Source organism: Stegostoma tigrinum, chromosome 8, assembly GCF_030684315.1.
Source record: "Stegostoma tigrinum isolate sSteTig4 chromosome 8, sSteTig4.hap1, whole genome shotgun sequence".
In the NCBI taxonomy this organism is placed as follows: domain Eukaryota; kingdom Metazoa; phylum Chordata; class Chondrichthyes; order Orectolobiformes; family Stegostomatidae; genus Stegostoma; species Stegostoma tigrinum.
Genome location: NC_081361.1, coordinates 12691842 through 12719329, shown reverse-complemented (window position 1 = coordinate 12719329; position 27488 = coordinate 12691842). Strand labels below are relative to the sequence as shown.

The window sequence follows — 27488 nt, the reverse complement described above, 5'->3', positions numbered from 1 at the left end:
GTGTCCACGAGTTTCCTCTGGGTGCTCCAGTTTCCTCCTACAGTCTAAAGACGTGCGGGTTAGGTGGATTAGTTATGGTAGATGTGAGGTTACGGAGATGGTGGGGGGATAGATGGTTCTGGATGGGATAATCTTCAGCAGGTTGGTGCAGACTTGACAGATCGAATGGCCTCTTTCAGCACTATAGGGATTTTTTGATTCTAATAACATTACCTCATCAATAAATTCTAAATTAGTTAAACACAAATCCGTGTCAGCTTGTTACAATTAAACCACATTTGCTCAAGTGAGTATTTGTCCCAAACTGATGTTTGAAGAAACTTCTCTGAGGTTGAACTGTTCCTGATAATCTTTTGTCGATAAGGGTATAAATATTTCGATATTCTCCAGTCTTCTTGCATCACCCAAGTCTTAAGAAGACTGAACATTTATCATTGGTGCCTCGCAGTTTACATTCCTTCCTTCAGTATATGCATCCAATGTGGCCTTGGTACCTAATCAACTTTACATTTAGACAGCTTATTCAATGGCTCCTTCTTAACAATTTCAGATCCTGCAATGTCTAAATTCTCTTGCTTTAACATGACCTGGGTTTCATTTACTTCCCTGCTGGAGACACATGTAAACTGTTAATTTAATACCACAGTAATGTTCCCTGCCTCCATGTAAAAATCCTCTTTGTGAAAGATATCCTAATTAGCCTCTCTAGTTTCAGCACAGCTGTGATTTTTTTTTAAAAACGTAGGTCTATAAAAGTCTTTGGGATTCTTTTTTAAGCTGTCAGACTGTCATTGCCCATTTTTACTTCTCTTACTTGATTTTTCACTTCCAGCAGAACGTTGTACATTCAGCCTGGTTGTTTATACTGACCCAGCTCTAATCAGCCCATTTTCTTCTCCAGCTGAATAGTTATTTTATCATCCAGGTACCTCCAGATTTGATTGCTCTACCTTTCCCTTTCATGGGAATGTACCTTGACAACTTTGTTCAATTTCGCTGACTAACCTTCGATTCCAATTTATCTGGGTCAGATCCATTCTAATCCAATTGAAGTTGGCCTTCTCCCACATAATTCTTCTTACTCTGGATTATTCCTTTTGGTTAGGAAATCTAAACTTTAAATTACAATGATAACTGCCCCTAAAATAACTTTCCTGACACTTCATCTACCCGTCCACCTCATTCCCAAACAAACAGAGGGGTACGGGTAATCTTCACTTCTAACTCACCAATCATGTTAACCACATTCTGCATGTTCTCTTATTTGCAGTTTTCCTGATTTTGACTTAATTACTTTCTCCCTTACTGAGACCACCAAATAAACTTACTGTTTCTCACTCTAGTGAACCTTAGCATTCCTTTCCAATGTTACCTCCTGGTTTCCACAATCTGCCCAGTTAGTTTAAACCCTACCCAACAGTATTTGAAAATCACTCCACAAGATGATTAATTCTGGTTCCGCTTAAGTGTAACTCATTTGTCTGACCAACTCATTTATCCATCAATCCCAGAGCTGATCACAATGTGCTAGAAATCTAAAGCCTGTCCCTCTTGCACCATCTTTCCACAACATATTTATGGGGCGGCATGGTGGCTCAGTGCTTAGCACTCCAGCCTCAAAGCGCCAGGGACCCGGATTCGATTCCAGCCTCGGGCGACTGTCTGTGTGGAGTTTGCACATTCTCCCCGTGTCTGCATGGGTTTCCTCTGGGTGCTCCAGCTTCCTCCCACAGTCCAACGATGTGCAGGTGAGGTGGATTGGCCATGCTAAAATTGCCCGTAGTGTTCAGGGGTGTGTGGGTTATAGGAGGATGGGTTTGGGTGGGATGCTTCAAGGGGTGTGTGGACTTGCTGGGCCGAAGGGCCTGTTTCCACCTGTAGGTAATCTAATTTATCTGCTTTTATCTTCCTCTTCCTATATTTAACCGTGTTTGCCACGGACAGTAATCTGGATAATATCTACTTTTGAGGTCCTGTTTGTTAATTTCCAGCAGACTGCCTACATTCTGACTGTGGGACCACAATTTCCTGCCTTTATGATGGGTACCAATACAGACCAAGGCTCTCGGCTGTTCACCAGCCCCTTAGTGTTCTCTTTAGCCAGTGATGCCCTAATTTTTTGTACCAAGAAGCAACACATAATCCTGCACTGATTTCTGCGACCTCAAACCCTGCAGCCAACCATCCCCCTAACTATCAGAGAGAAGAACTGACAGCTAGTTCTGTCAGTACCACTTACTAAAGGGAAGCCCATTGAATGCTTTTCATGATATTTTAATGTATTAATTTCTGAGCTGTTTATAGTCAGTCATTCTCTAACTTTGGAGAACTAGTAAACATCAGCAATAGAAAGTGCTGTGTAGAGACAAGCAGAACTAACAGAGTCCAATATGGCTTCTTCAGAACTGAAGCAACTGAGTGGAGAGGGGTCGTGGTAGGGGCTTAGGATGGGATTAATACGGTTGTAAAACAGCAGAGAAAAGAAAGTGGAACGGAAGCAAAGACCAGGGAAAAGTGCTGCAGAACAAAAGTAGAAAGGCAGTGATCATGGTTTCATAGAAGTTCCATCAGTCTACAGTAGGCATTAACAGAATATATTTCAGCTGCAATAAAAACAAAACAATGCAAACTAGACAGTTAGGGTAATCAAGATGGAGGACAGAGGTCATTGTCTAAAGTTGCTGAACACTATGTTAAACCCAGAAGGTTACAAAATGCCTAAGCCAAAAATTAAGTGTTAATTGTCCAGCTTGCGTTGAACTTTACTGGAACACTACTGGAAGGCTAGGACACAAATCTGAGCACAAGCAAAAAATGGCGTATTGAAACAGCAATCAACTGGAAGGTCAGCGATCGTGCTTGCCAACTAAATGGAGCTACTCTGCAAGCCAGTTAAGTCAGTTTGTGTTTGGTCTTTCTAATATAGAGAGGTCACTGAATTGTGAACAGCAAAAATATTTAAGCTACACCACAAGTCAATAACTACTTCACCTGGAAAGGAGTGTTTGGGGTCTTAATCAATAAGGAGGGATAAACAGAAACACAAGTTTTGCATCTTCAGTGATTGTACGTGAAGATATTGTGAGAGGGAGAATGAGGTGTTGCAAGTGATAGAGGAGTGACCATTGAGTCAGAGATAACAGTCCCTTTGGGGGCTCTGTCCATAATGGTGGAATTCTCAATTGAGGAAAAAGACGCACTAAAGTGCTCATCATCAGAACAGATGTAATGGAGATTGAAAACTGGGAGTAAACAGAGTGAATGTTTTGGGTACGGTGACCCTTCCTGAGCAAATTCTGAGGAAGGGTCATCGGACCAGAAACGTTATCTGTTTTCTCCTTCAGATGCTCCCACACCTGCTGAGCTTTTCCAGCAACTTTGTTTTTGTTCTTGACATACAGCATCCACAGTTCTTTTGGTTTTTATTATATATTGGGATAATTCATTTAAGTAATTAAAGAACCTATTAACTCTTGATTTAAGGGGTATGAGCATAATACATACAGTGCCCAGTCAGAAAAATTCTTGACCAGAACTTCCTTCTGGATTTAGTGAGATTTCAACAATATAAATTGTGCAAACAGTTGGAATTTTTCATTTTGTAAGGAATATACGGATGGCCCATGTGATTTTGAGGAAACAATCCTTTTGTCTTTCGGGGTGGTGAGCCCTTTAAGAAGTAGGATCCGGTTTGTTTAAAAAAAAGCTGCATTCTTACAAACAATTGTGTCATCAGGTAGCCTGTGAGTTGGGCATTACAAAAAAAGGGTCAAACAAACACATTAATTATAGTAGTGAATAGGTTCTTAGGGCGATTTTCAGTTCAAGCAGTTTCGAAAAACTAAAGAGTCATGTATTTCAGTACAATTTAATTTAGATTCTGGGTGCTGGTAAAACAATACTTGAAATTGTCTGTTACCTGAAGGACTCTAAACGTACTGATCTGAATTTCTGTTCTTATAACCAAGTTTTGGTGCGGATTCGGGTGGCTGGGGGAGGCTGGTGGTGCGGACGGGATGGTGGGAGATACAGCGAGCAAGAGTGAGAGAGAGAGACAGACAGACTTTTACCTAATTAGTTCATTGTTGAAGAATATTAGAATTAGGAGAATTTTGACCTCAGGAAGCTACACTTGAGATGCCATGTTGAACCATCACTCTGCAACTACAATATAATTAATTTGTATTATATTTAACAGAACTGAATATTTAAGGTAAAGTATAATTATTGTATCTCTTGTCCTTATGTTTATGGGTAGTGAAATAACTTTGTTAAACCTGAATCTTGTGGCTTCTTTCTTTCAATAAACACCTGTGTTTTTGGATTTAAAAATGTTATTGGTCTCTATTTGAATCATAAAGAATTAAAATTGGTTTCCAGGTGTAATAAATCTTATTTTCAAGCATATCTAGCCTGTTCTTCCCAATATTGAACCTCCAAGCAAATCACAGCAAAATTGGAGCTATTTCTCAGGTCTGGCAGCAATTGTGGAGAGAGAAGGACAGGGTTATGATTTGAGTCCAATATGACTTTTCTTCAGACCAGAACCCAGTTCTGAAGAACTAACAGTAGACTCAAACGTTGACTCTTTTTCTTTCTCCACAGACCTTGTCAGACCTGCTAAGTTCCTTCAGCATTTTCTGCTTTTATTTCAGACTTCCAGCATTCTGCAGTATTTTGTACTCAATGACAATTTTTCAGTTTTGTCAACAAAATTTCAGCCAACAGGTAGAATACAGTGCGAGGACTATTCTTGGTCTCAGCTACAGATGCACAGAGAGAGACATAAGCCCCCTAAATGTAGCAAAACTATTTCTCTCATGACATGTCCTTGATTATTTTCTGATTGCATTCTACTGCAGGTGGTCCTGGTTAACAAAACTGAATAAGATGAATTTTTAGCCATTAAATTTCAACAGTTCTTTTTAAAAAGAAAGTTCACACAGATATCTCAGCCTTAGTCCAAGGTCCTTGATAAAACAAATTCACTTCACTCCGCACATCAAGAATCAGTTGAGGGAACTGGACACTGCAAAAGGTACAGGCCCTTGCAACATAGCAGCAGTGGTACTGGAGATCTGTACATCAGAATTGGCCGTGCACATAGCCTAGCTGTTCTAGTACAACTAAAACAGAGGAATCTATTCAACATTGTCGATAATTACCAACTCATGTCCTGCTGACACAAAAAAAAGCAAGAAAAATCGAAGTAATTATCCCTTTATCAACTTGGTCGTGATCAGCAGCAAAATATATAAAAAAAGGCGTCTTTGACAGTGCTATCAAAGTAGCACTTATATGGTAGCAACAGGCTCACTAACATTCAACACGGGTTCTGCCAGGACCACTCAGTTAACCCCATTTTGTCTAAGATCAAACTTGGACAAAGGAGCTCAATTCCAGAGGCGAGGTGACTGCTCTTGACATTAAGCAGCCTTAGTAAACCTGAAGTCAATGGGAATCAAGGGTACCTCTCCATTGACTGGAATTATGTCAAGCACAAAGGAAAATTAGTGTGGGTTCATGGAGATCAACCATTCAGTCCCAGAACATCGCAATCTACGCCAAGTTGTAATCAACTGATTTATCAATGATCTTATGGTGGAGGGAAGATCATGTAGGTAAGTGGGAGTGTTTGCACAATGTTCAATTGCACAATGATGATTGCACACATTTGATGAAACACACACTGCTACAAATAGCCTTGGACTTGGAAAACCCTGAGGCCTTGTTCATCGTAGATAGTGACTTCAGCCAGGCCAACTTTACGAATGTGCTACCAAGATAGCACCAACATGTCTCCTGACCCACCAGAGGCCCAAACACCTGGGATCATGGGTACACAACCAAAGATGCCTACTGCTCCATTCTCCACCCCCAATTTGGTAAATCAGATGAATAAAGCTGTGTTTCATCTCCAGGCTTACAAGCAGAAACTGAAGCCCGAGGATCCGGTATAGAAAGTTATTCGTTGCTGGTCTGAGATACTGGATAAGCTCCTATGTGACTGCTTGGAGTCAATGGACTGGTCCACATTCAAGAGCCCAGTGGCCAACTTAAGTGAGTAAGCCACTACAGTCACAGACTTCATCAGTAAAAATGTAGAGGATTGCAAACTTAATGTGAGCATTCCCCATGAATGAAACGGAAGACCCTACTGAAATCCAGGTCAGAGGCACTGAAATCAGGTGGCCCTAAACTATACAGGAACACCAAGAGGCAATACCAGAGCAACCACGCGAACACTGTGACTGTGGCAAGGTTGGCACGACATAATGGGCTATCAAGTGAAGTCGAGTAGAATCACTGATAACAATGAATCCCTCCCCGAGGAGCTCAATGCATTCTGTACTCGTATTGAACAAAGGTCAGTGAAATATTGTCACCTGCCTGGACAATCTTGGGTGCACCTGCACCCACAGCCACTGCCTCAGACATCAGATCAGCCTTCTTGAGAGTGAGCCCATGGCAATTGACTGGCCGTGCCCTCCTGGAGGGAGTATTTGCAGACATCTTCAACCTCTCCTTATTACAATGTAAGGTTCCCACGTTCTCCAAGAAGATTACTATCATCCCGGTGCTGAAGGAAAATTAGGCACAGTACCTTAATGACTACCGCCCAGTTGCTCTGACATCCATCATCATGAATTGCTTAGAGAGGTTAGTAATGGCACACGTTAACTCCAGCCTCCCAGAATGCCTTGATCCACTAAAATTCACCTACTGTCAAAATAGGTCTGTGGTGGATGCCATCTACACCCATCCCTAGAACATCTGACCAACAAGGACACCTACATCAGAATCCTATTTATTGACATTACCTCCACTTTCAACACCAATATTCCAACAAAACTCATCTCCTAACTCTGAGACTCAGAAAATCTTCTCACCACCTCTGCAAATGGATCCCTGACTGCCTGACCCACGGATTGGAATCAGTAAGGACTGGCGACAACACCTCCTCCATGATAATCCTCAACACCGGTGCCCCATGAGGCTAGCAGTTAAGCCACTTACTATACTCTTTATGCACTCACAGCTGTGTGGCCAAATTCAGCTCTAACTGTATTTACAAATTTACTGATGACATCACTGTAGTGGGTTGCATCTCAAACTACGACGAGACAGAGTACGGGAAGGATATGGACCAATTAGCAGCAAGGTGTAAAGTCAGAAATACAAAAAAGCTGGTCACTGACTTCAGGAAACAGAGGGAAGGGCATGTCCTGTCTGTCTAGTGCTTCTTATTTGTGCAAGATAATGGTTTTTAAGTATTTGGCGACCTCCATGCTGGAAAAATAAACTGTAGAGTACCATTAACGTTAAGTATAAAGTCCCCTGGACCATGTAGTTGAACTGTAAATTGGCTGTAGGCAGTGTTTTGTCAACTGAGCCTTGCTTTTTAAAAAATATTGTGATCATAGTCCTTGTCTTTAATTCATGAGAGATCCATTCATATAAAAATCTGCATGTCAAAATGTTTGCTCTGAGTCAGTGATTTCCCTTGAAAGAACCGAATAGATTCTGCACATCTCCTTGCCATTTTTTTTCCTTCTCCCCATGGAATTCGACCTGTTTTGCTTCTGGACCTCTGCTTCGCTCACCATCAGAATGATTTTCTCTGGCATTGGGTTGTCTTTCAATTGTAATCTGACAACAGCTCAATAGTAATGCCAAAAACAGTCTGGTCTCTAAGGAATTCTGACTTAAAGCCACAGTCATCACATCTTCCCACTAATCTATAGGGATCATTAATGAATTCATTAGAATGCAGCAGTCTTGGTTAAATTTTGCCCTTTCAGGAACTTCATTAGTTTTGGAGTTGAAATAAGTTTCCAAGGCTTTCAGTACCCCTTCAAATTTGTCTGATGTTTCTTTTACTCCTAGTGATTAATAATATCACTTGCTGTATTTCCCATCGTGTACAGAAATGTATTGACTCGTTGAGTCTGTGCCTTTATGTCCCATTTAGAATCCAAGAATTATTTTCTTCATGGTGCCCAATTTGGTGTTCTAATAGGTGATCTAAAATGGCAAGGAGATGTGCAGAATCTATTCGGTTCTTTCAAGGGAAATCACTGACTCAGAGCAAACATTTTATCTCTGAAATTAAGTCATCCTGATAATACTATTTCTTATGCCACAGCTTCCTAATGTGATTGGTATTTTCTTTAATGAATTTGATTCCACAGTAATGACAGTTCTCCTATGCTTTGCTGCACTAGCGTTTTACTGAGCTGTACAACTGAAATGGAGGCCTTTCCACCTTCTGCAAATGTAATGGAAGCTCTCAGAAAAATTCTGCTTGCTCAGAATTACATACTTCTTCAAACTGCCCAACACTTTTCTGCTATATATGGCTTGGTTAATTATTATGCTTGCTGTCCACTCCCAAAGCCTATGAGCTTTCTCTTGTGGATCTATAGTTTTGTTTCACCAGCCGTTCCTCATGATGTCCATATACTACGGCATGTGATCAAATTGCAACTTTTAAAAAATTACTGCCCTTTCACCATGAAATATTGCCCCATTTAAGATCTCACTTTTATACAATTCTTTCCCTGGTTATATTCTTTCCGCTCCATATGCTTAGATTTGGGAATCTCTCTTACCTGCCACTTCTGTTCAAATCCTTGCTTTGCTCTCCTCTTTGCTTTAAGTTCTCCCTTGTATTTTTTCTACTCCACAGGGGCGTCTGTTGATTTGCTCCCTTTGTACCTGTTAAAAGATCATTCTTTTTTCCCATTTTTATCCTGTCCTAAATATTCCTAGACATCCAGGATTCTCTAGACTTGTTGCTCGGAGAATTCACCCTAAAGGGAACATGTTGGGCCTGTACTGTTGGCATGTCTATTTGCAACCATCAATTCACTGTTCTGTTGTAGATTTACTGAAACGTAATTGTTCCCAGTTTACTTTGCCCAAATCCTGTCTTATTTTACCAAGTCTGCCTTACCGCAATCCAAAGCCCTTTCTTTTTGCAGACCATCTTTTTCATTTTGAAGAACAAATTTAAAATATATGATGTTTGGTGTTGCAATCACTAAAATGTTCTCCCACTGCCAAGTGAACCTGTTACATCATTTTAGAGGGCATATAGTGGCAGACAGACAATAGGAACATCTGCAACTGAATGGAGGCAGAATGCTGCACACCACTGTGATCTACTCACAAATTCAAATCTGCCATGAGGGGCTAAGGTAATTAAGAAGGGACAAAGTCAAAAAATATCCAACTTCCCCAACTTTCAAAGAAGAATCCCTAGCTGTAAGTGTCAGGCAAGAATGCATTTCCAAGTAACACGACCATGGAAGTGAACAACCTGATTTCAGACCAACAGAAAACAAACTATGTCATATCCAACAAACATCATTCTTTCAATTCTGAAGAGAACATGCTCAGGGAGAACCATGAAATCTCTCAATCGTTTAAATTTGCAAAGTCAAATTGTTGGGAGTAGGTGGAAGGTGGGGTAATAGTAAATTTAAAGTATATTAATAAATATACAGCAACAATAGTATGAGGGAATAAAGACTTGGGAAAATGTTTGCATCTGGAAGGGTTATAGCTAATTTAATGCACAAAACACTATCTATTCTTTCATTCTAAGATCTAGAAAATACAAAATCCAGAAATGAACAGATCTCAAGAAACATTCCTTACAGGAGAAGTAACAATTAATTACTTCTACAATGAAAACAAGCAATAACTGCATCCAACAATATCAGCATATACTGTCATAGAAACGTACACCATTTGGACCGTAGGTACAATTTGTCTATGCTGACCAGATTTCCGAAATAAATCTAGTCCCATTTGTTAGCACTAAGCCCATATCCGTCTAAACCTTGCCTATTCATATACCAATCTAGATGCCTTTTAAATGTTGTAACTGTACCAGCCTCCACCACTTCCTCTGGCAGCTCGTTCCATGCATGCATCACCCTCTGCACAAAAAAGTTGCCTCTTAGGTCCCTTTTAAATCTTTTCCATCTCACCTTTAATCTATGCCCTCTAGTTTTGGACTCTGCTGCCCTGGGGCAAAGACCTTGTCTATTTACCCTATCCGTACCTTTCATGATTTTATAAACCTCTATAAAGGTCACCCTTCAGCCTTCGATGCTCCAGGGAAAACAGTCCCAGCCTATTCAGTCTTTGCCTGTAGCTCAAATCCTCCAACACTAGCAACATCCTCGTAAATCTTTGCTGAACCCTTTCAAGTTTCAAAACATCCTTCCTCTAAGATAGAGACCAGAATTGCACACAGTATACCAAAAGTGGTCTAACCAATGTCCTGTACAGTGGCAGCATGATCTCCCAACTCCCATACTCTAATCAGTCCTTGCTTTTCCAAATAGGTGTAAATCCTGTCCCTCAGGATTCGCTCTAACAACTTGCCCACCACCACTCTCAGCCTCCCACCAAATAGTGGCACCATGTTAGCCAACCTCCAGTCTTGCTGTACCTCACCTGTGGCTATCTACGATATAAATATCTTAGCAGGGGCCCGACAACCACTTCTCTAGCTTCCCACAGTTCTACAGTGCACCTGCTCAGGTCCCAAGGATTTATCACCTTTCTGCATTTTAAGCCATCCAGCACCATCTCCTGTATAATATGGACATATTTCAAGATATTGCTATTTATTTCCCCATGTTCTATACCTTCCATATCCTTCTCCACAGTAAATCCTGATTTTGGGTAATGAAAGTTAGAGGATGGAAAAAAGTTGTGGCCGTAAGAAGTATTTTCAGTGCTGGAGCTGATTCCCTCGAATTATAGGAGCAGTAATTACTGTTCCTATATGATGTTGCATTGCTTTCAGACTTTAGGGTTAAGAAAGATCAAAACAACTGCACTTTAAAAAAGGAGGAAGATAGACTAAGGTAATGACCACTTGGGAAGCGAATTAAACGGAAAAATAAACTGGCATTGCTGTCTGGCCCAGCAGTGAATCTGGAGAGCTGACTGTTCAGCTGTTTGATTTCAAGTATCTCTTAGGTTAGCAGGAAGGTGGAATCAGAATTCTTATACATAACTGTACAGGTCAAATATACTTGCGAGCTAGATTCTACAGTGTAACCCAGGGTTTCATTTGAATGGCGCGTGCCACAGAAGGGTACGAGATGAATTCCTGCTCAGGGTAGGTTACTGACATTTGTGAAGTTGAAGCCAGTGATCAATGACTGTGCAGAAGGTTAGTTATTATCAGAAAATCATTTCAGTGGCTAGGGTATGATTCAGAGATGGGAAATCACAAATAGAAGAATAAAGAAAAAAAAACACATATATAAAATATATAACTGCTGTGAAACAATCATTGCTTTGTGATGACTGCAAACTTCTAGTCAATGCCAGATTCCACCCAAGATGTATTAGCTATATGTCAACATCCTTTTTCCAAAATAGTTATCTATTGCTTATCTCCCCTCCCTGAATCTCTTATTGTGGCTGTGTGTAAAATTTGCACATGGTCTCGCTCGATACAGTTCAGAAAGTAGCCAACAAGGGGCAGGCAAAAAGCAGCAGAAAACTTCTCAACCTCATTTGCTACTCTTCCCTGTGAAAAAGATCCTACCCTTCAACTATGTTCTATCAATGGTACTTTGTATTACAGTTCTTATAAATAGCTCCACTGCATCATCCTGTCAGAACATACTGTCTCACTGATCTTATCCTGGAATGCCTGGTGTGATTTAAAGTATTACATTTGACTTTTGCAGGATGCTCAGTGACTACTCATGGATTACTAAAATGAATGAAACTAGTAACTGTGCGAAATACAAGTCATACGTGTCTGCTGTGGCTGTGCCACTACATAGCATTTCAGGATGCAACTATGGGCTGAATAGACCGGTCTCTGCTACCTTAGTTCTGAGATATTTGGTCAGTCCCATAAAAAGATGAGTAAATGGGCTGAGGAGTGGCAGATGGAGTTTAATTGAGATATATGTGCCACATTTTGGTCCAGCAAATCAGGGCAAGGCTAATACATTGAATGGTAAGGTCCTGGGGAGTGCTGCCGAACAAAAAGACCTTGGGGATAGGTTCGCAGTTCCTTGGAATTCGTGTCGCTGGCGGAAAAAGTAGTGAAGAAAGCACTTAGTACACTTGCTTTATTGGACAGTGCACTGAGTATAGGAGTTGGGAAATCATGTTGCGGCTGTACACAACATTGGATATGCCAATGCTGGAACGTTGCGTGCAATTCTGGTCTCCCTCCAATAGGAAGAATGATGTGAATCTTGAAAAGGTTCTGAAAAGATTTACAAGGATCTTGCCAGAGTTGATGGGGTTTGAGCTGTAGGGAAAGGCTGAATAGGCTAGGGCTATTTTACATTTATTGAGGTTTATAAAATCAAGAAGGGTATGCAGAGGGCGAATTGCCAAGGTCTTTTCCCCAGCATAGCGGAGTCCAAAACTAGACGACATAGGTTTAAGTTCAGAGGGGAAAGATTTAAAAGAGTCCCAAGGGACAACTTTTTTTACACTAAGGGTGGTGCATGTAAGGAATGAGCTCCCAGCGGCAAACGGAAGAGACTGGTACAATTACAACATCTAAAAGGCACCAGGATGTGCACATGAATAGGAAGGATTTAGATAGATGTGGGCCAAACAGTGGCAAATATGACTTGATTAATTTAGGAAATCTGATTGGCAAGAACAAGTTGACCCAAAAGGGTCTGTTTTGATGCTATACATCTCCATGACTCGTAATAGTTACTCTTCTTATTGAGCCTAGTTGGATGATGATGATACAGTACCTCAAAGCAGAAGTCTTGCCCAAGGATACTACTGTGCAAAGGTTTAACGAAAACATCTTGCTCCATACTTAATTCCAAAGATTCAACTGCACTTCCAGGACTCAGCAATGATTCATGAGAACGAGATTCTTTCAATTTTGGTAAAGCACGGGACCTGTAAACAACAAGAATAATATATCGCTGAGAACACAGAGTCAAAATGTTACGGTGCCAAACTTTTAGTACAGTACAGGTATTTCTGCTATAATGCATTTTCGTTAACACGAAGTGGGTGTAACGCATTTGACGGTTTTTGACATTTGACTTGAAAAGTGGATGCTGTTTAGATAATGCAAGCTTTCTGCACAGTATAACAATTTTCAATGGCATGAGGTCACACAAGAATGCAACTGTCACGTAATAGGAGAAATACCTGTACAGAAGCAATTACAGTAAGCATGAACAGAATTATAGATTATATATGTGTTTGTAGAACAAATGAATGCATACAGGGTTATTTCATGCACAGGCCCATATATCTTCTCTCTACATCTATTTTCCATCGATAGTTGAAGAGAACTGCACTTCAATCTTACCTAGGATGAACACCTCCACTGGCTACAGAGGAAGCAAGAGATAATTTGCAATTATGTTCATTTTATCTCTTCTCAAGGAGGTCAAGACCAATGAATTACATTTGGAATGCAGTCATTACTTTTACATTGACAAGTCCAGCAGATAGGAGAACACAGCATAGGCAAGAAGAGTTAAGCAGCAGTACTGTAACAGGAATTTGTTCAGGGTTCAAATAGCACACAGTCTGTCAATGATATCAACACCATCCTCAACCTCAGCACAACTTAACCTCATTTGCTCTTCTGTTCAGAAAAATGGAAAGTGTTCACTCCCAAAATTATTTCAAGTGTGCAGACTTTTATACCTCCTGTCAAATAGTAGAGCACAAAAGCAACAATCTTTGCTTCAGTAGAGTTTCCCTTGCCTCTCAAGCGCAGACCCAAAGTTGACATCAAAAGCCTTTCACTGTCTCATTTCACTGGTCATTTAGAGCATCAACTTAGATAGTGACCAATGACAAGTTGTTCAGCGGGCAGAGGCAGGAAAATCATAGCCAAACCAAACCTAACCTCAACATTTATCCACAAATAATTCACCGAAAAAAAGAGAGTAGTTTGCAAGCAGGAGCAGGAATAATGGCAAAATCTTTCACGACTCTAATCAACCAACTCCGCACAACAGCAGACATTTTCAAAGGTTGATAACCTCAAGTATTTATAGAAATAGAACAGCTGAAAGCTCAAGACGATGGCATTACAGAACTAAAATTATTGTTGACACACTCAATTTTCTCCTTAATACATTATCCTGAAATACATGATTCCTGATCAGGAGTCATCTAGACTCAAAACGTTAACTTGTTTTCTCTCCACGGATGCTGCCCGACCCTCTGTGATCTCCAGCCCTTTTTATTTTCACCTTAAAATAGCTCATCTTCAACATTTTAGATCTTCTAGCTGACTTAACTATTCACAGCCCAGATAACATGTTTGGTTTGCTCCCTCCCTCTCTCTGGCCTCTACCAGCTGTGGTCCAAGTAAGTTGCTATAAAGAGCCTAAAAGAGGCAAAGACGTTTTTATTATTTTTCATAATGAGTGTACACCTGTCTGACTGCAATTCCCCACAGTAACAACTGAGATCTGGAGCTCAGCAAAGCGATCAAGCTTGCTTCTCACCAATGTTACGGACAGCAACTAATATATCCATTCTTCACCTACACAAACTCTCTTCAAATAATGTAAACAAAAATCCAAGTGCTTGAAAACCATTAATTCCCTGCCTGGCTCCAAAATCTGCTTCAATGTCTCAACATTAAAATCTACAGTACTGCAACCTTAAACTACTAATGCTGCAGTGGAACAGACGCTGATCGCAGGTTTGCAAACAAATGCAAAGCTTGGACAAGAGGCAGGTTCTTTACGCAGAGAGTTGTGAGAGCATGGAATGCGTTGCCAGCAGCAGTTGTGGAAGCAAGGTCATTGGGGTCATTTAAGAGACTGCTGGACATGCATATGGTCACAGAAATTTGAGGGTGCATACATGAGGATCAATGGTCGGCACAACATTGTGGGCTGAAGGGCCTGTTCTGTGCTGTACTGTTCTATGTTCTATGTTCTATGTTCTAAGTGTGAAGAGAGTTCTCAGGGCACTTGCGAATCAATCTGGAAACCAACACCACAGCATATATGCAAAACAACAGTTACATATGCTCAATATCAAGATGCTGCAAACCTGTTCTACAATGTTGCTCAAATAGTCACACATTTATGATATACAATAGTATAAAAACTCCCAGCACTTCAACATTTCCTTCAAATACAAAGGCTGCATTTTTAAAAAATTGCAAACTAAAACATGCCCCCCTTATGGATTCTGAAAATAGAACTGCCTTGGGGAAGACAGCATGGAAAACTGTTGTTCTGGTTACACTTCACCAATATTTTTATGATGTAAGACTTTCACAGTATATGGATAACATGAAAAACAACATGATAAGTTCTCTCTTTTTTGGAGTTGATACAGACATGATGGGTTCTACGGCCTCTTTCTGCACTGTAAAATTCTACATGACTTCAAAAATCTTTCAAAAAGGAGCACAGTTTATGCTCGATATAAAGAATTCACTTCCATTTACAGTGCTCAAGGAACTCGATGGCTTTCTTGCTCATTTGAAAGCCTTCCATTTCTCTGTGATCTGAGATATCATGCTGTCCAATCGTTACACTTTCAATGTCCTCTCAGTGATACAGGTTTACAGTTTGTGCATAGTTTCTCTACATACATATTTATGGTTTAAATAGATTGAAAAGGAACTGGAATTTTTGTTTTGTACATTTCAAAACTAATGACAAGAATGTGAATTCAGCACAGGAAAAATATGAATGCCTATATTGATTGTATTAAATCTATGAAACAAAAAATCCCACAGATTTTGTGTGACAAGTCTGACAACAGATTTGGAACAGAAAAAGATACTGAGGACATTTTTCACCCACTACGTTTGCTAACACATGCTTAAGGATAAGAAACCATACGAGATGTAAGGACATCAATTCCTAACCCACTGAGCTGCTCCTCTTGGCAGTAGAGCTTCAAAGTGGTACTTTTGTGCAGTTCTCTACAGCCTGCCAAGCATCTAGAAACAAACCACCTTCCCCCGCCATCCACAAAATATCTGGAGGGAAAAAAAAAGAAAGAATTCGAAAAAAAAATGCAGTATTAAAAGATACAGCATCCCATATGAAACAAAACTTGACAATTCAATATGCTATGTACACATTAGTATATCCAATTATTACTTCCAAATTGTCTAAAACCAGCAACCTTTTCATCACAAAGTAAGCTTACAAAATTGTATACATGATGCACATACTTGTGCATGCTTGTGACTGAAGTTAAAAGTTTTGATCTTTACATGTTTCCCAATTAGATTGTACCAGTGAACTATTACACCTTCATGGTGGGCCTGTGAAAAACAAGAACATGCTCTCGTGATCATCTGGATCAGAGTGTGGTAGGCGAAAATCAAAAGAAACAAATATGCACTGCTCTCAAGCACGATCATCTTGCAGTGAGCTTAAATGCCGTTGCTGATGGTATGTTATGAGATTAGTATTCAACAGATCACAAGGTAATAAGGAAATGTCACCAGGTTGGAATCAAAGGGATAAAGAAATGAGCCTTTAGGAATTTTTTTTTCCTTTAAAGCCTTTCTTTTAAAGTCCATATCTACCACATTACTCCCAGCCAGTATGCTCATATTTAGCTCAGAAGTGGTTTAGGAAATCAATACGACTCTATACTTACATTAGGCAACTGCGCAGCCATTTAACAGAACATCCCCAGATCATGATACAAGAAGAGTTAAGGAGAAAAGGCGATCCCACCTCTCCCTTATGCTGAGCACCAATAGTAAGAACAAATGTTTGTCACAATTTTCAAATCACATACTGAAAGGAAAATGTGTCCCATCAATCTTTTTATGAGATCTCCACGATTGCATAAATCTTCAAAATCTAAAAGTCCAACAGTTCTGTCCCTGGAACCTTTGTCTGTCAAACAGTTTGCTAGTTTCCACAATGCAGGGCTGCAAACTTGAGGAACCCCATCCGCTTGCAAAAGAAAAGCAAATCAATCATTGGAATATTCTCTTATTTCTTGAAAAGAATATCTAACATGTATGAATGGTAAATTTCCTCTCAGCTGTACGTTCGGCATCAAGTCAACTCCAATTATGGTTTCTTCTCACACAAGACAAATAAGGCAATTCTCTTCATAAGTCATTGGCCTAGAAGGTGTTGATTTTTCTTCCAAACAAATTGTGCCAGCCGTCCACTTTGATCTGATGATTTGAAGACAAGGCACTTCTCTTTCCTTCGTCTTAATTATATGGCTAATCAGGGCACTGATTTTCACCTAATATCAATGCTTTGTGGAAAAAAACCATTTAGAAACTCCAAATTCCATCTTTCACAGATTGAAAAGACCAGTTTCTTGATATCCTTGCAATCACACAGCCAGAACAGGTCAAGCCACTCCCATATCCTCCGGGCATATATGGGATTAGATTCTCTTCACTTCCAGGTACAATATGCACGGATTAATTTTTCATACTTTAACAGCATGCGTAATAGAGGAAAAGCGGATTGTTCAAAAGAACAAACAAATTTACTACTCCACCACCAGCCCTTAAACAACATAAACATGGGCCTTACAAACAATGTTTTGTCCCAACTGGGACTGTTGTTATGGCAATGCACCAATGAGAAGATTAGTGCCTGAAGGCAGCAGGAACCATTACAGCAGAGTCACTTACATGCTGCTTCTTTACTGCAGCATTTGTTGAGCAACACACTGATCTCAGCAGTAGAGATCAATGTGACCCTCAAGAAGAACAATAGCAATTTCACCTCGAGAAGGTTTGTCCATCACATGACACCTTCAGCATCTCTGAGCACATTCCACCTGGGCAATGAACTCGAGTGAAGCAGTCTACTGCGTAAAATGCTTTCATACAGATGCTTCCATCTGGATTCCAGCCAAATCAAACTGTAGTGACAGGGATTAAATATAGAATGATGGATGGTCAGGATCACAACAGAAGATATTTACAGGCCAGAAACAGTTTGTTCACTGTTCAAAGCCAAAATCAAATGGATCTGATTACGTATTCAGAATTTATTTGCCAACATTTGGAGAAAAAGTACTTTAAAATCTTTCAGTCATTTTGTTTCTCGTTAAATATTGTTGACACTGTGCAAGGATGAGTCAGCTTTACTGGTAAGCAAACAGTTCTAATTAACTGCAATAGATTAGAAAGCCGAGTAATGAAAATTAAGGAAGATGTCAGACTGAACAAAACATATGCTAATTAGAACAATATAAGATGACAGATCAATGTATTAACAACTGAAGTGAGGTATCTATTCTGAGCAATTAGAGATAAGAACATGGGCTTAATCACTACTTGCTTGCTATTTAGATGATATGCATTTATTATATCAAGATATAAGAGAATGTGCGATTTATATTTTTTTTTGGGGGGGGGAGGTGGAGCAAATAAAAGGAAGCATGGATAAATTACTCAAAACTAACTAACTTTTCCTCTTTCGGTCCTGCTGCACATCGAGAGGAAAAAAGACTGGTGAATGTGTGAGGTAGGAGTAAAAAACCAGAGGAGCAGTTCAGAATCAAAGGAATGCATTACCTCATTTAATAATCCTCACATCCAAACTGGCTGAGTCTCCAAGGACATTTAGTAAAATTCTCGAAGGATGATGTGAACGACACTATTTCCCTATTCTCTAAAACATGTACAATTAAAATCATAAACCTTCAGGAGCAGAAAGCTTTGAATTATAACTAAGGGTTATAAAAAAGGGAAAGCTCCAGATACCTAATTTCAATGGCCATTAAAAAGTACTATTTAACTGAACAAGTCACTTGGTCAAAGTATTTATTCTACAAGGCCATTTTCAAATCTCCTCAGCCTCAAGTAGACATACCACAGACGTTCAACAATTCAGCAAAATGTAACCAACATGCATCTCAGCAGCTCTGCCAACTCAAACTGCCAGAGTTTTCCCCTTTACAATCAATGGGCCATTTGCAAAAACCTACCACTGCATAACGTAGGCCTGCTAACAACAGAGACCAGGAAACAACCCTGAAACCATGCTATTACATCTAACTCAATGCTCCACCACACCCTCGTTCACTGGGTTACAGAGGAACCAAAACTTTTAAGCTAAGCTAAATCATCCACAAAGCAAAAAAGGTGGTTGGCTCTACATTGTTTCGGTATCCATTTTTTTAAGTAGGCATGAAAACCTGACATTATAATCACAACTTCAGCTTCCATTTGTAGTGACAGCAAATCACCTATGCTCAAGGTGAAAGGTGTTTCTGCACATTGTTGTTTTGAAAGTTAGAGTCCAAATCAAGGGTACCACCAGGGCTTTTAGCGCACTTCTTTTAAAAGCATCAGAACTCCAAATGGGCTCTGCAGACAACCCGCAATTGCAACTGCTTTACTCCTCAGGTGTACCCACTCCTAAAATCAGCCATGTTAGGTAATGGAAATGCAAAGTATTTTCCTATCTGCTCAGAACTTTGAATAGTTTTCAATGTGATAAAAACATTCATCTTACTCCATCTGCAGACCACACATTTAATTAAGACAATTTCTAATTTTCTGTTCCTCTGACTCAGTTCCTGTGCTATGCTCCAGAAGGGATCAGCTCTTACAGTGTCACAACTGTGTTTTGTTGGTCATCTCAAAGACCATTCTGCATTATGATCTGAGTATGGCAGAGTTTTATTTTAAACTGGAATATGAAATTTATGTAAACACAACACATCTTTCCCCTCAGGTTTCAACATGTATATTCCCAGCAAGTAATAATCACTTCGGGCAGACAGTCAGAGATGTTGGGATATTTGATTGTGAGATCCAAAGGAGAATTGAAACTACTAATGCCAGCTTTGTTAGGATGAAGAACACTTTAACAATAAAGAAACTGAACTGTAATCGAATAAAGAGAATGTATTCTGAGACATGGACAACAAACAAAGAGACTAATGATAAGTTGAATGTACGAGATGAGAAAACATAGGAAAATATATCGCTCATTTTAGCTCAAAACCTTCCACAACCTCACTTGCTCTCCTGGGACATCAGTTCTAGTCCTGCCCAGGTGTAGCCTATCTAGTTTAGTTGTCAATCTGCTTTAAATGGGTTAATTCACCATTGCCATGCCTCCAGCTATGAGAGGTCACATGACACCAGGTTGTGGTCCAACAGATTTATTTGAGGTCACAAGCTTTCACAGCGTGGGCTATCGCCTGGTATCAGGTGACTTCTGACTTTGAACTTCCCAGACTAACACTGACACCTCCACATCATGTCGACAAATAAGAACCAATACTCAAATGTTCTATCAAATTACGCTCATTCTTCCTAACTGGGGTGGCACAAGTGGCTCATATAGCTGCCTCACAGCACCAGGAACCTGGGTTCAATTCCACCCTCTGGCAACTGTCTGTGTGGAGTTTGCGCACTCTCTGCATATCTCCCATGGGTTTCCTCCCACGGTCCAAAGATGTGCAGGCTAGATGGATTGACCATGCTAAATTGCCCGTTGTGTTCAGGGATGTGTGGATTAGGTGGATTATAGTGGCATGTGTCTAGGTGGGATGCTCGGAGGATCCGTGTGGACTTGTTGGGCTGAAGGGCCTGTTTCCACACTATAGGGATTCTATGATCTACGAGTATCCTCCACAAGCAGGAAGACAGGAGGCAGTGAGCCATGGATTGGAGGCCAGTGTGGGAGGCCAGTCTGTTACAGATTTGATAACAGACCTTGAGTTTTGAAGCCGGGCATGATCTGGAGACTTGGCCTGGTGCTGGCAATGGACTGGGGTGAATGGACTGTAAATCAAGTACTTTTTTTTTCCTTTCTGTTCTTATACTGGACTTTCATTTATCATTATTTTAATTTTGTACCAAATATTTAGGTATCTGTATCTAGGTATCTTGTACCCAAGGTGGTGACATCAACAGCGCCATTGCAAAGTTTTCACAGCATGCACGACAATGAAGCTAATTCAATTATGAGGATGCCTTGGAAACGACTGGAGAAGAGGTGATCACTGCAATAACATCAAAGAAACGATATGTTTTGGAAACATTACTACCTTCAATGTCTGATCTAATTACCAGAAGGGTGAATGATAGAAAACACAGGAGGGGGGAAATATTGTAGAAAATGGATTACAGAAATAATGGACCAGATGCAGTTGACCTATGTGGAATGTGTAAGGAAGCACAGGACCAACAGAGGTAGCAATCCACAGTCAACATTTTGGGAAATTTACATCCAAGCAGGTAAATGTACACTGGAAATGAGAAATGCTGATTACATTCATTAACCGAGCCAATTTTGCTGAAAGTTTGCTTAAAGTCAGCATCTAGCTCTCTTAAAACAGCTTCAGAGAAAAAGAAAAGTTCTGTCTGTTTTAACTCCATCAACAGCCTCAATCAACTTCAATCAACATTTTTAAAAATTCCAAACCTATAATCCTATGGAGCTTGAGTGAGATTTCAAATTTTAAAACTATATTGGTTACAGTCCAAGATCAGCAACTCAGAAATTGAGAGCTAAAACTCCTCCAGAACCAGTTGCAAAAGTGAATTTGGTACATCTTGTAATTTGAGGGCAAGTTCATAAATTCATTTTGGGAAGGAACCTGCCGGAATGCTTGCAGATACCGACACTTACCAACAGGTGGCGACAGACCCAACCCCACAACTAGAGAACCGAATCACAGCCTTATTCTAAAAAACTTCAAAAATCTGGAGAATTAAACAAGAGACACTTCCAAAAAATGAAACCAGATGGATACAACACACCACGCTTCTACGGACTACCAAAAATTCACAAACCAGGAGTCCCCCCTCAGACCCATAGTGTCGCTACCTGGAGCACCAACCTACAGATTAGCCAAGGAACTACACCAAAGAATAAAACACCTAGTAGAAGACTGCCACCACTCCATTCACTCCACCCAAGAATTCTTGAACACCAAAGACACCAAGATAGAAGAGGATGAAATAATGGTCTCCTTTGACGCAACAGCCCTGTTCACATCCATCAACACCAACCTGGCCAAAGAAACACTGACTACACTATTAGAAGAACCAAAGACACATACACCAGACACCACCAACCTCATCAGTAAGGACAACATCATCAAGCTAGTGGACCTATGCCTCACCACCCACTTCACTTTCAATAACAAAACCTACAGACAAACCAACGGTACGCCCGTGGGATCTCCGATATCAGGGTTCTTAGCAGAGGCAGTAATGCAGAGACTCTAACAAACAGCTCTGCCAATCATCCAACCTAAACTTTGGGTCCGCTACGTGGATTACACCTTTATCATCACTAAACAAAACAAATTAGAGGAAACCTTCAAGACCATCAATAATACCCTTACTGGCATAACATTCACAAAAGAGGAGGAAAACAACAACAAACTGCCATTCCTAGATGTCACAGTAGAGCAAACAGTCAATGGGGAACTTCAAACCAGCGTCTACAGGAAAACAACACATACGGACCAAATACTGAACTACAGGAGCAACCATCCCAACACCCACAAACGAAGCTGCATTAGAACACTATTCCAACAAGCCACCACACACTGCAGCACAGAGGAACTACGCAGAGCAGAGGAAGATCACCTGTACAGCGTATTCAAAAAGAATGGGTACCCTATGAACACAGTCTGCCGATTCCTCAGCAATAAACCCAAACAAACAGACAAAACGGGCCCAGAAACCATAACCACTCTCCCCTACATCAAAGACATTTCTGAAATGACTGCCAGACTACTCGGACCTCTTGGCATCAGGGTAGCCCACAAACCCACCAACACACTAAAACAGCAGCTAATGAACTTAAAAGACCCTATACAGACAACAAACAAAACAAACATCATCTACAAAATACCTTGCAAGAACTGTGACAAACACTACATTGGACAAACTGGCAGAAAGCTAGCCACCAGGATACATGAACATCAACTAGCCACAAAACGACATGACCCACTATCACTCATATCCTTACACACAGATGAGGAAGGACACCACTTTGATTGGGACAACACATCCATCCTAGGACAAGCCCAACAGAGACACGCACAAGAATTCCTAGAAGCATGGCATTCCAACCGGAACTCCATCAACAAACACATTGGCTCCAAATCAATCTACCATCCCTTGAGAAAAAGAACAGGAAATGACATCACCAATGCAGGAAATGACATCGCCAACGCAAGGAAACCTAACCAGATAAATAGAAAGTGGGACGTGACACCAGCGCTTCGTCGGAGGCTCACTGATGATGTTACCTAGAATGGTGACGAAATGTCTGAAAACTAACCTTCCAGCTCAGCGAGCAAACTCACATCCAGAACCTCAACCTGAGTTACAAATCTTCTCAAAACTCGCTGGAACCTGCCATCCCTGATTTGGTCAAGTTATGTCTCCAGTCCTACACTTTTTTAAAATTCATTCACAGGATGATGGTGTCAGTGGCCAGACCACCATTTACTACCCTATCTCTAATTGCCCAGAAGATAGTTAAATGTCAAGCACATTGCTGTGGGTCTGTAGGCCTGACCAGGTCGACAATGGCAGTTTCCTTCTCTAAAGGATGTTGGTAAACCAGATGGGTTTTTTTTCCACGCTGACAGTTGACAATAGTTTCATGGTCACTATTAGAGTCCTAATTCCAGATATTTATTAGAAATTTTAAAAAAACAGCATCCCCAGATCATTACCAGGGTCTCTGGATTAATAGCCTAAGTGATAATACCGCCTGGTCATCACCTCCCTTTGTTGACAAGAGACAGGAAAGATCAGCCACATCAAACAAAGTATAAAAGTTAAATCCTTTTCACTACTTATTATGTTTGTTATTAATGATCAGCTGCTTGGCAGCATCCAACAAACTTATTTCAGTTCTATCACAACAATTCTTTAGGAATGAACATGACTGCTCAAAGATACGGCTTTCGTTGGCTAGCAGCTATCAGACTGAACATTTACAAGTGAAATACATCAAAAACTGAAGATTTACATGAAAAAATACAGACTCTGATATGATTTCAAGCCTTCAAACACATCTCAGAGTTGAGATAGCCAAATTAATCCTGCACTGTTTGGTATAGTTATTAAGGAAGTGATGAAATCCATGAGATTTATCGTGTCTGGACACTTCGAATATTCACTTTTCTACAGAGAAAAGCATTTATCATAGACGTTGTGTGGTCCTTTTAAGCAGTCAAATCCTTTTCCTTACTGTACGATCTGAGTCATTTACTCTGAACAAATGATAGGACTATATCCTGATTTAATCCTTTGATTATGTATTAAAAGAATTGCTTCCTGTATGTGATGTTAACTGAAAGAAAATACCATTCAACATGGTCTCTAGCCTTTGTACAAAGGATTACCAGAGTAAAACACTCCCAGACCTAGACTCGCTTGGGATAAGCCTGGTTATCATTATCCCAACAGAAACAAGATCCTCTTATAAAATTATTTTTATAATATCAGTTAAATAAAATTCAACAACCTCCAGATGAACAAATGGAAAAACATCTGTACATTTAAGGGAACTAACAGCAACAATGACAATTCTTTGGTGTGTCTGACACTACAACATTAAATACCAGTCTGGCTCTGTTATCCACTTGGAGTTCTGCTGTTTGGAAATAAATCTGTACCTGTATTTAGTTAAGCAACAACCAAGTATACACAACCTAAAATAGATCACTTGCCTGAAGGTCAGTGAAAATTCCAGAAGTGAAAATTCTAAAAATAAAAACGTAAACTGCTTCGGTCCAGACTGCAAGCTAATACCTGTGTTTTTCAAAGTAGTTTGCTACAGTGTGAGACATTGGATACAGACATCAAAATACTCTATGGCAGCAATACACAGCGCTTCTGGCAAGCCTATTCACTGTGCAAGACGAATATTGCAGACAGCTTTTGCTTCAGTAGCAAAACTGTCTTTATAAAGATGCTGACTGTAACCTGCCTTTATTACGTTTTTCAAAGATCATACAGAGAAATCTAGCTCACTAAGAATGACAACTGCTGACACAGATAATCTTTTTCATTAAGCAGCGAGGCTCTCTGACCATGTGATCACTTTACTATCCTGTGGCTACCTTCTAAGCAAAAAGGAGATGCAATATCAAATCATGTCGAAACAAAATCCCTTTTCATTACAGACAAGCCAAGCTTTTCAGACATTGGGAAAATACTCCAGTATCTTGAAACTGACATTTTGTAAAGCTAAGCTGATCTGATCTAACAGCTGCTGTGCACAGAATACTGGATACCTACAATATCTGCATGGCAGAGTGTTGGATAAGTATGCTACCAGACCTCATGTAACAATAAATACTAGCAACATGGTAAAAGCTCCTTTGGGCATACTACATCTGAAAGGGCTCTTGCTTATGCAGGGCCAGCCAGAGATCTCTAAAGCAAAATTAGTAATTTAGTTTAAACTATAAGCGAAGCAAATTTAGAAGGAAATGCTGTATCACGTGATAGGAAGATGGAAGGGTTACATGGCTAACACTGGAGATGGTAGGAAGAACTAGAAATCAAAAACAATGTTTTAGAAGAAGTAAGTTAGAAACTGGGCAGGGCAACTTGGAATATGGACAGGAAAAGACTCAGGAGTGATTGTTATCTGTCGACCCCCGGCCGAATCAAAAAGAAATTACAGAGAAGTGCTCTAATTGAAGGGAAACAGCAGTCTTCTTAAATTGTCACATAATACTAAATGATTTGAAAAGATATATTTTGCGTAGGTAAGAATCTTTCAGTCACCCCTCTTTGCAGTTTTATTATTTAAACCTAGGGAGATGAACTAGCCTGCAGACAGAACATTTAATGGGCATGGACAGTGAACTCTGAAAATGCATTCCCCATACCCGAGGTCTTTGGAGTAGAATTTCACTATATTGCTCACGATAAATCCTACATAAAATGTCTGCCATCAAGATGCCCCAAACAGTAATGAACTGTAGAAGACACAGGATCAAGGGCAGAAAGAAACACAAGCAATCTCAATTTTTCTACCATTGCATTCTTAAAGCTACAAAGACAAAATGGATGACTGCTCTTCATCTTTCAAAACAATGACAACTAAATAAAATCATTCAAGTGAAAATCCTTCACGTTATTCAATTACAATGTGAATACAAGAAACCCAAGGAAATACTGAAGACTGAAAGGTACAGCAGCTGATCGAAATTATAAGGTTAATACTAGAACAAATGAATCTGCTGTCATCTGGTTTTTAAACATTGTTCATTTCAAACTGAACAGGATACTGTGCACTGAACACACATTTCAAACTATTTTACTGAGGAATACCAGCCAAGGGTTGCATTGAAAACAGGTAATCCACTGGTACTGAGATTATTAGCAAATTGAGGTCATAAAGCAGAAAAATAAAATAAACAGTTAGTATTTTGCCCTTTGGGGTCCATCACCTCCTAACCGCAAATGTGTTCCCTACCCACCCCACCAACACACAGATACAAACAGTTTTGAGCCCAGTGATCCTTCTTCAGAACTTTTAACTTTGTTTTCTCAACGCAGAGGTTGCCAGACTTTTGTGGCTTTTGAAGTTTTGGGAAGGTCTTGGGTGGAAAATGCAGGCATGTACTCCAAGGTTGAGACTCCAATTGTGAAGATCACAGGGAAATTGTTTCCTCCCACACACTATTTGCGTGCGTTTTGCAAGCCTGAGAAAAACATATCTCCTTGGAGATTTTCTGACCACTGGGGGAAGCCTGCTAAGAAACTGGGAACAGATTGAAAGCTAAGTGCAAAATATTTTGACACCTTTAAAATGTCACTATTAGAAGCGGTTTTGTAAACATAGATATGTTTTATATAATGAAGCAGCATAGGGCTCTGCCTGCAAAAATGAGCTGACCCTTACATTGGTCAGCATTGTGTAATATTTCTAATGTATTAGAATAGTTATCCAAAGAAGAAATTGCCATAATACATTTTACTAATTTGAAATAAAATTTCTATCAGACTCTACTTAGACATTTTGTGATGCATGTTTAAACTGGCTCACAGCTCTAGTTGCTAAATAAAATTGCTCTCAAAAGTTGAGCAGAATTGCCTGCATCTGCTCCACTCCATTGGACAGGCACTCCCTTTTTAAAAGGGAAATGAGTACCATTCTGTCAATTTCAAGCAATGTCGCTGGAATCTCTCGTTGTGACAGCTACAGCTATTACGAATACTTGGCAGTGTTTTAAAAAGTATATTTATGATTCATCACTGCATGTGGTTTAATGGTCCAAAAATGATAACTGTGGATGTGGCTGTAAGTTTGCTCGCTGAGCTGGAAGGTTCGTTTTCAGACGTTTCGTCACCATTCTAGGTAACATCATCAGTGAGCCTCCAGTGAAGCACTGGTGTTATGTCCCGCTTTCTATTTATGTGTTTAGGTTTCCTTGGGTTGGTATGATAACTGTTTCAGAGCATTAAAAGAAAATGACTGATATGATTTGTTTGTTTACAAACTCAATAGGCAATGGAATAGTTTCTCTTTGCA

The 27488-nt window shown here is 40.0% G+C and overlaps 1 protein-coding gene across 11 annotated transcripts in view; it reads right to left on the bottom strand.

Moving 5' to 3' along the window:
* The window catches only part of rasal2 (RAS protein activator like 2), a 348750-nt gene that overhangs the window by 62261 nt on the left and 259001 nt on the right, over positions 1-27488 (bottom strand). For all 11 annotated transcript variants that reach the window (XM_059647745.1, XM_059647746.1, XM_059647747.1 and 8 more), the window contains one exon: positions 12765-12918. In XM_059647745.1, the coding sequence (XP_059503728.1) occupies positions 12765-12918 (154 nt within the window). The remainder of the gene's footprint in view (positions 1-12764; positions 12919-27488) is intronic.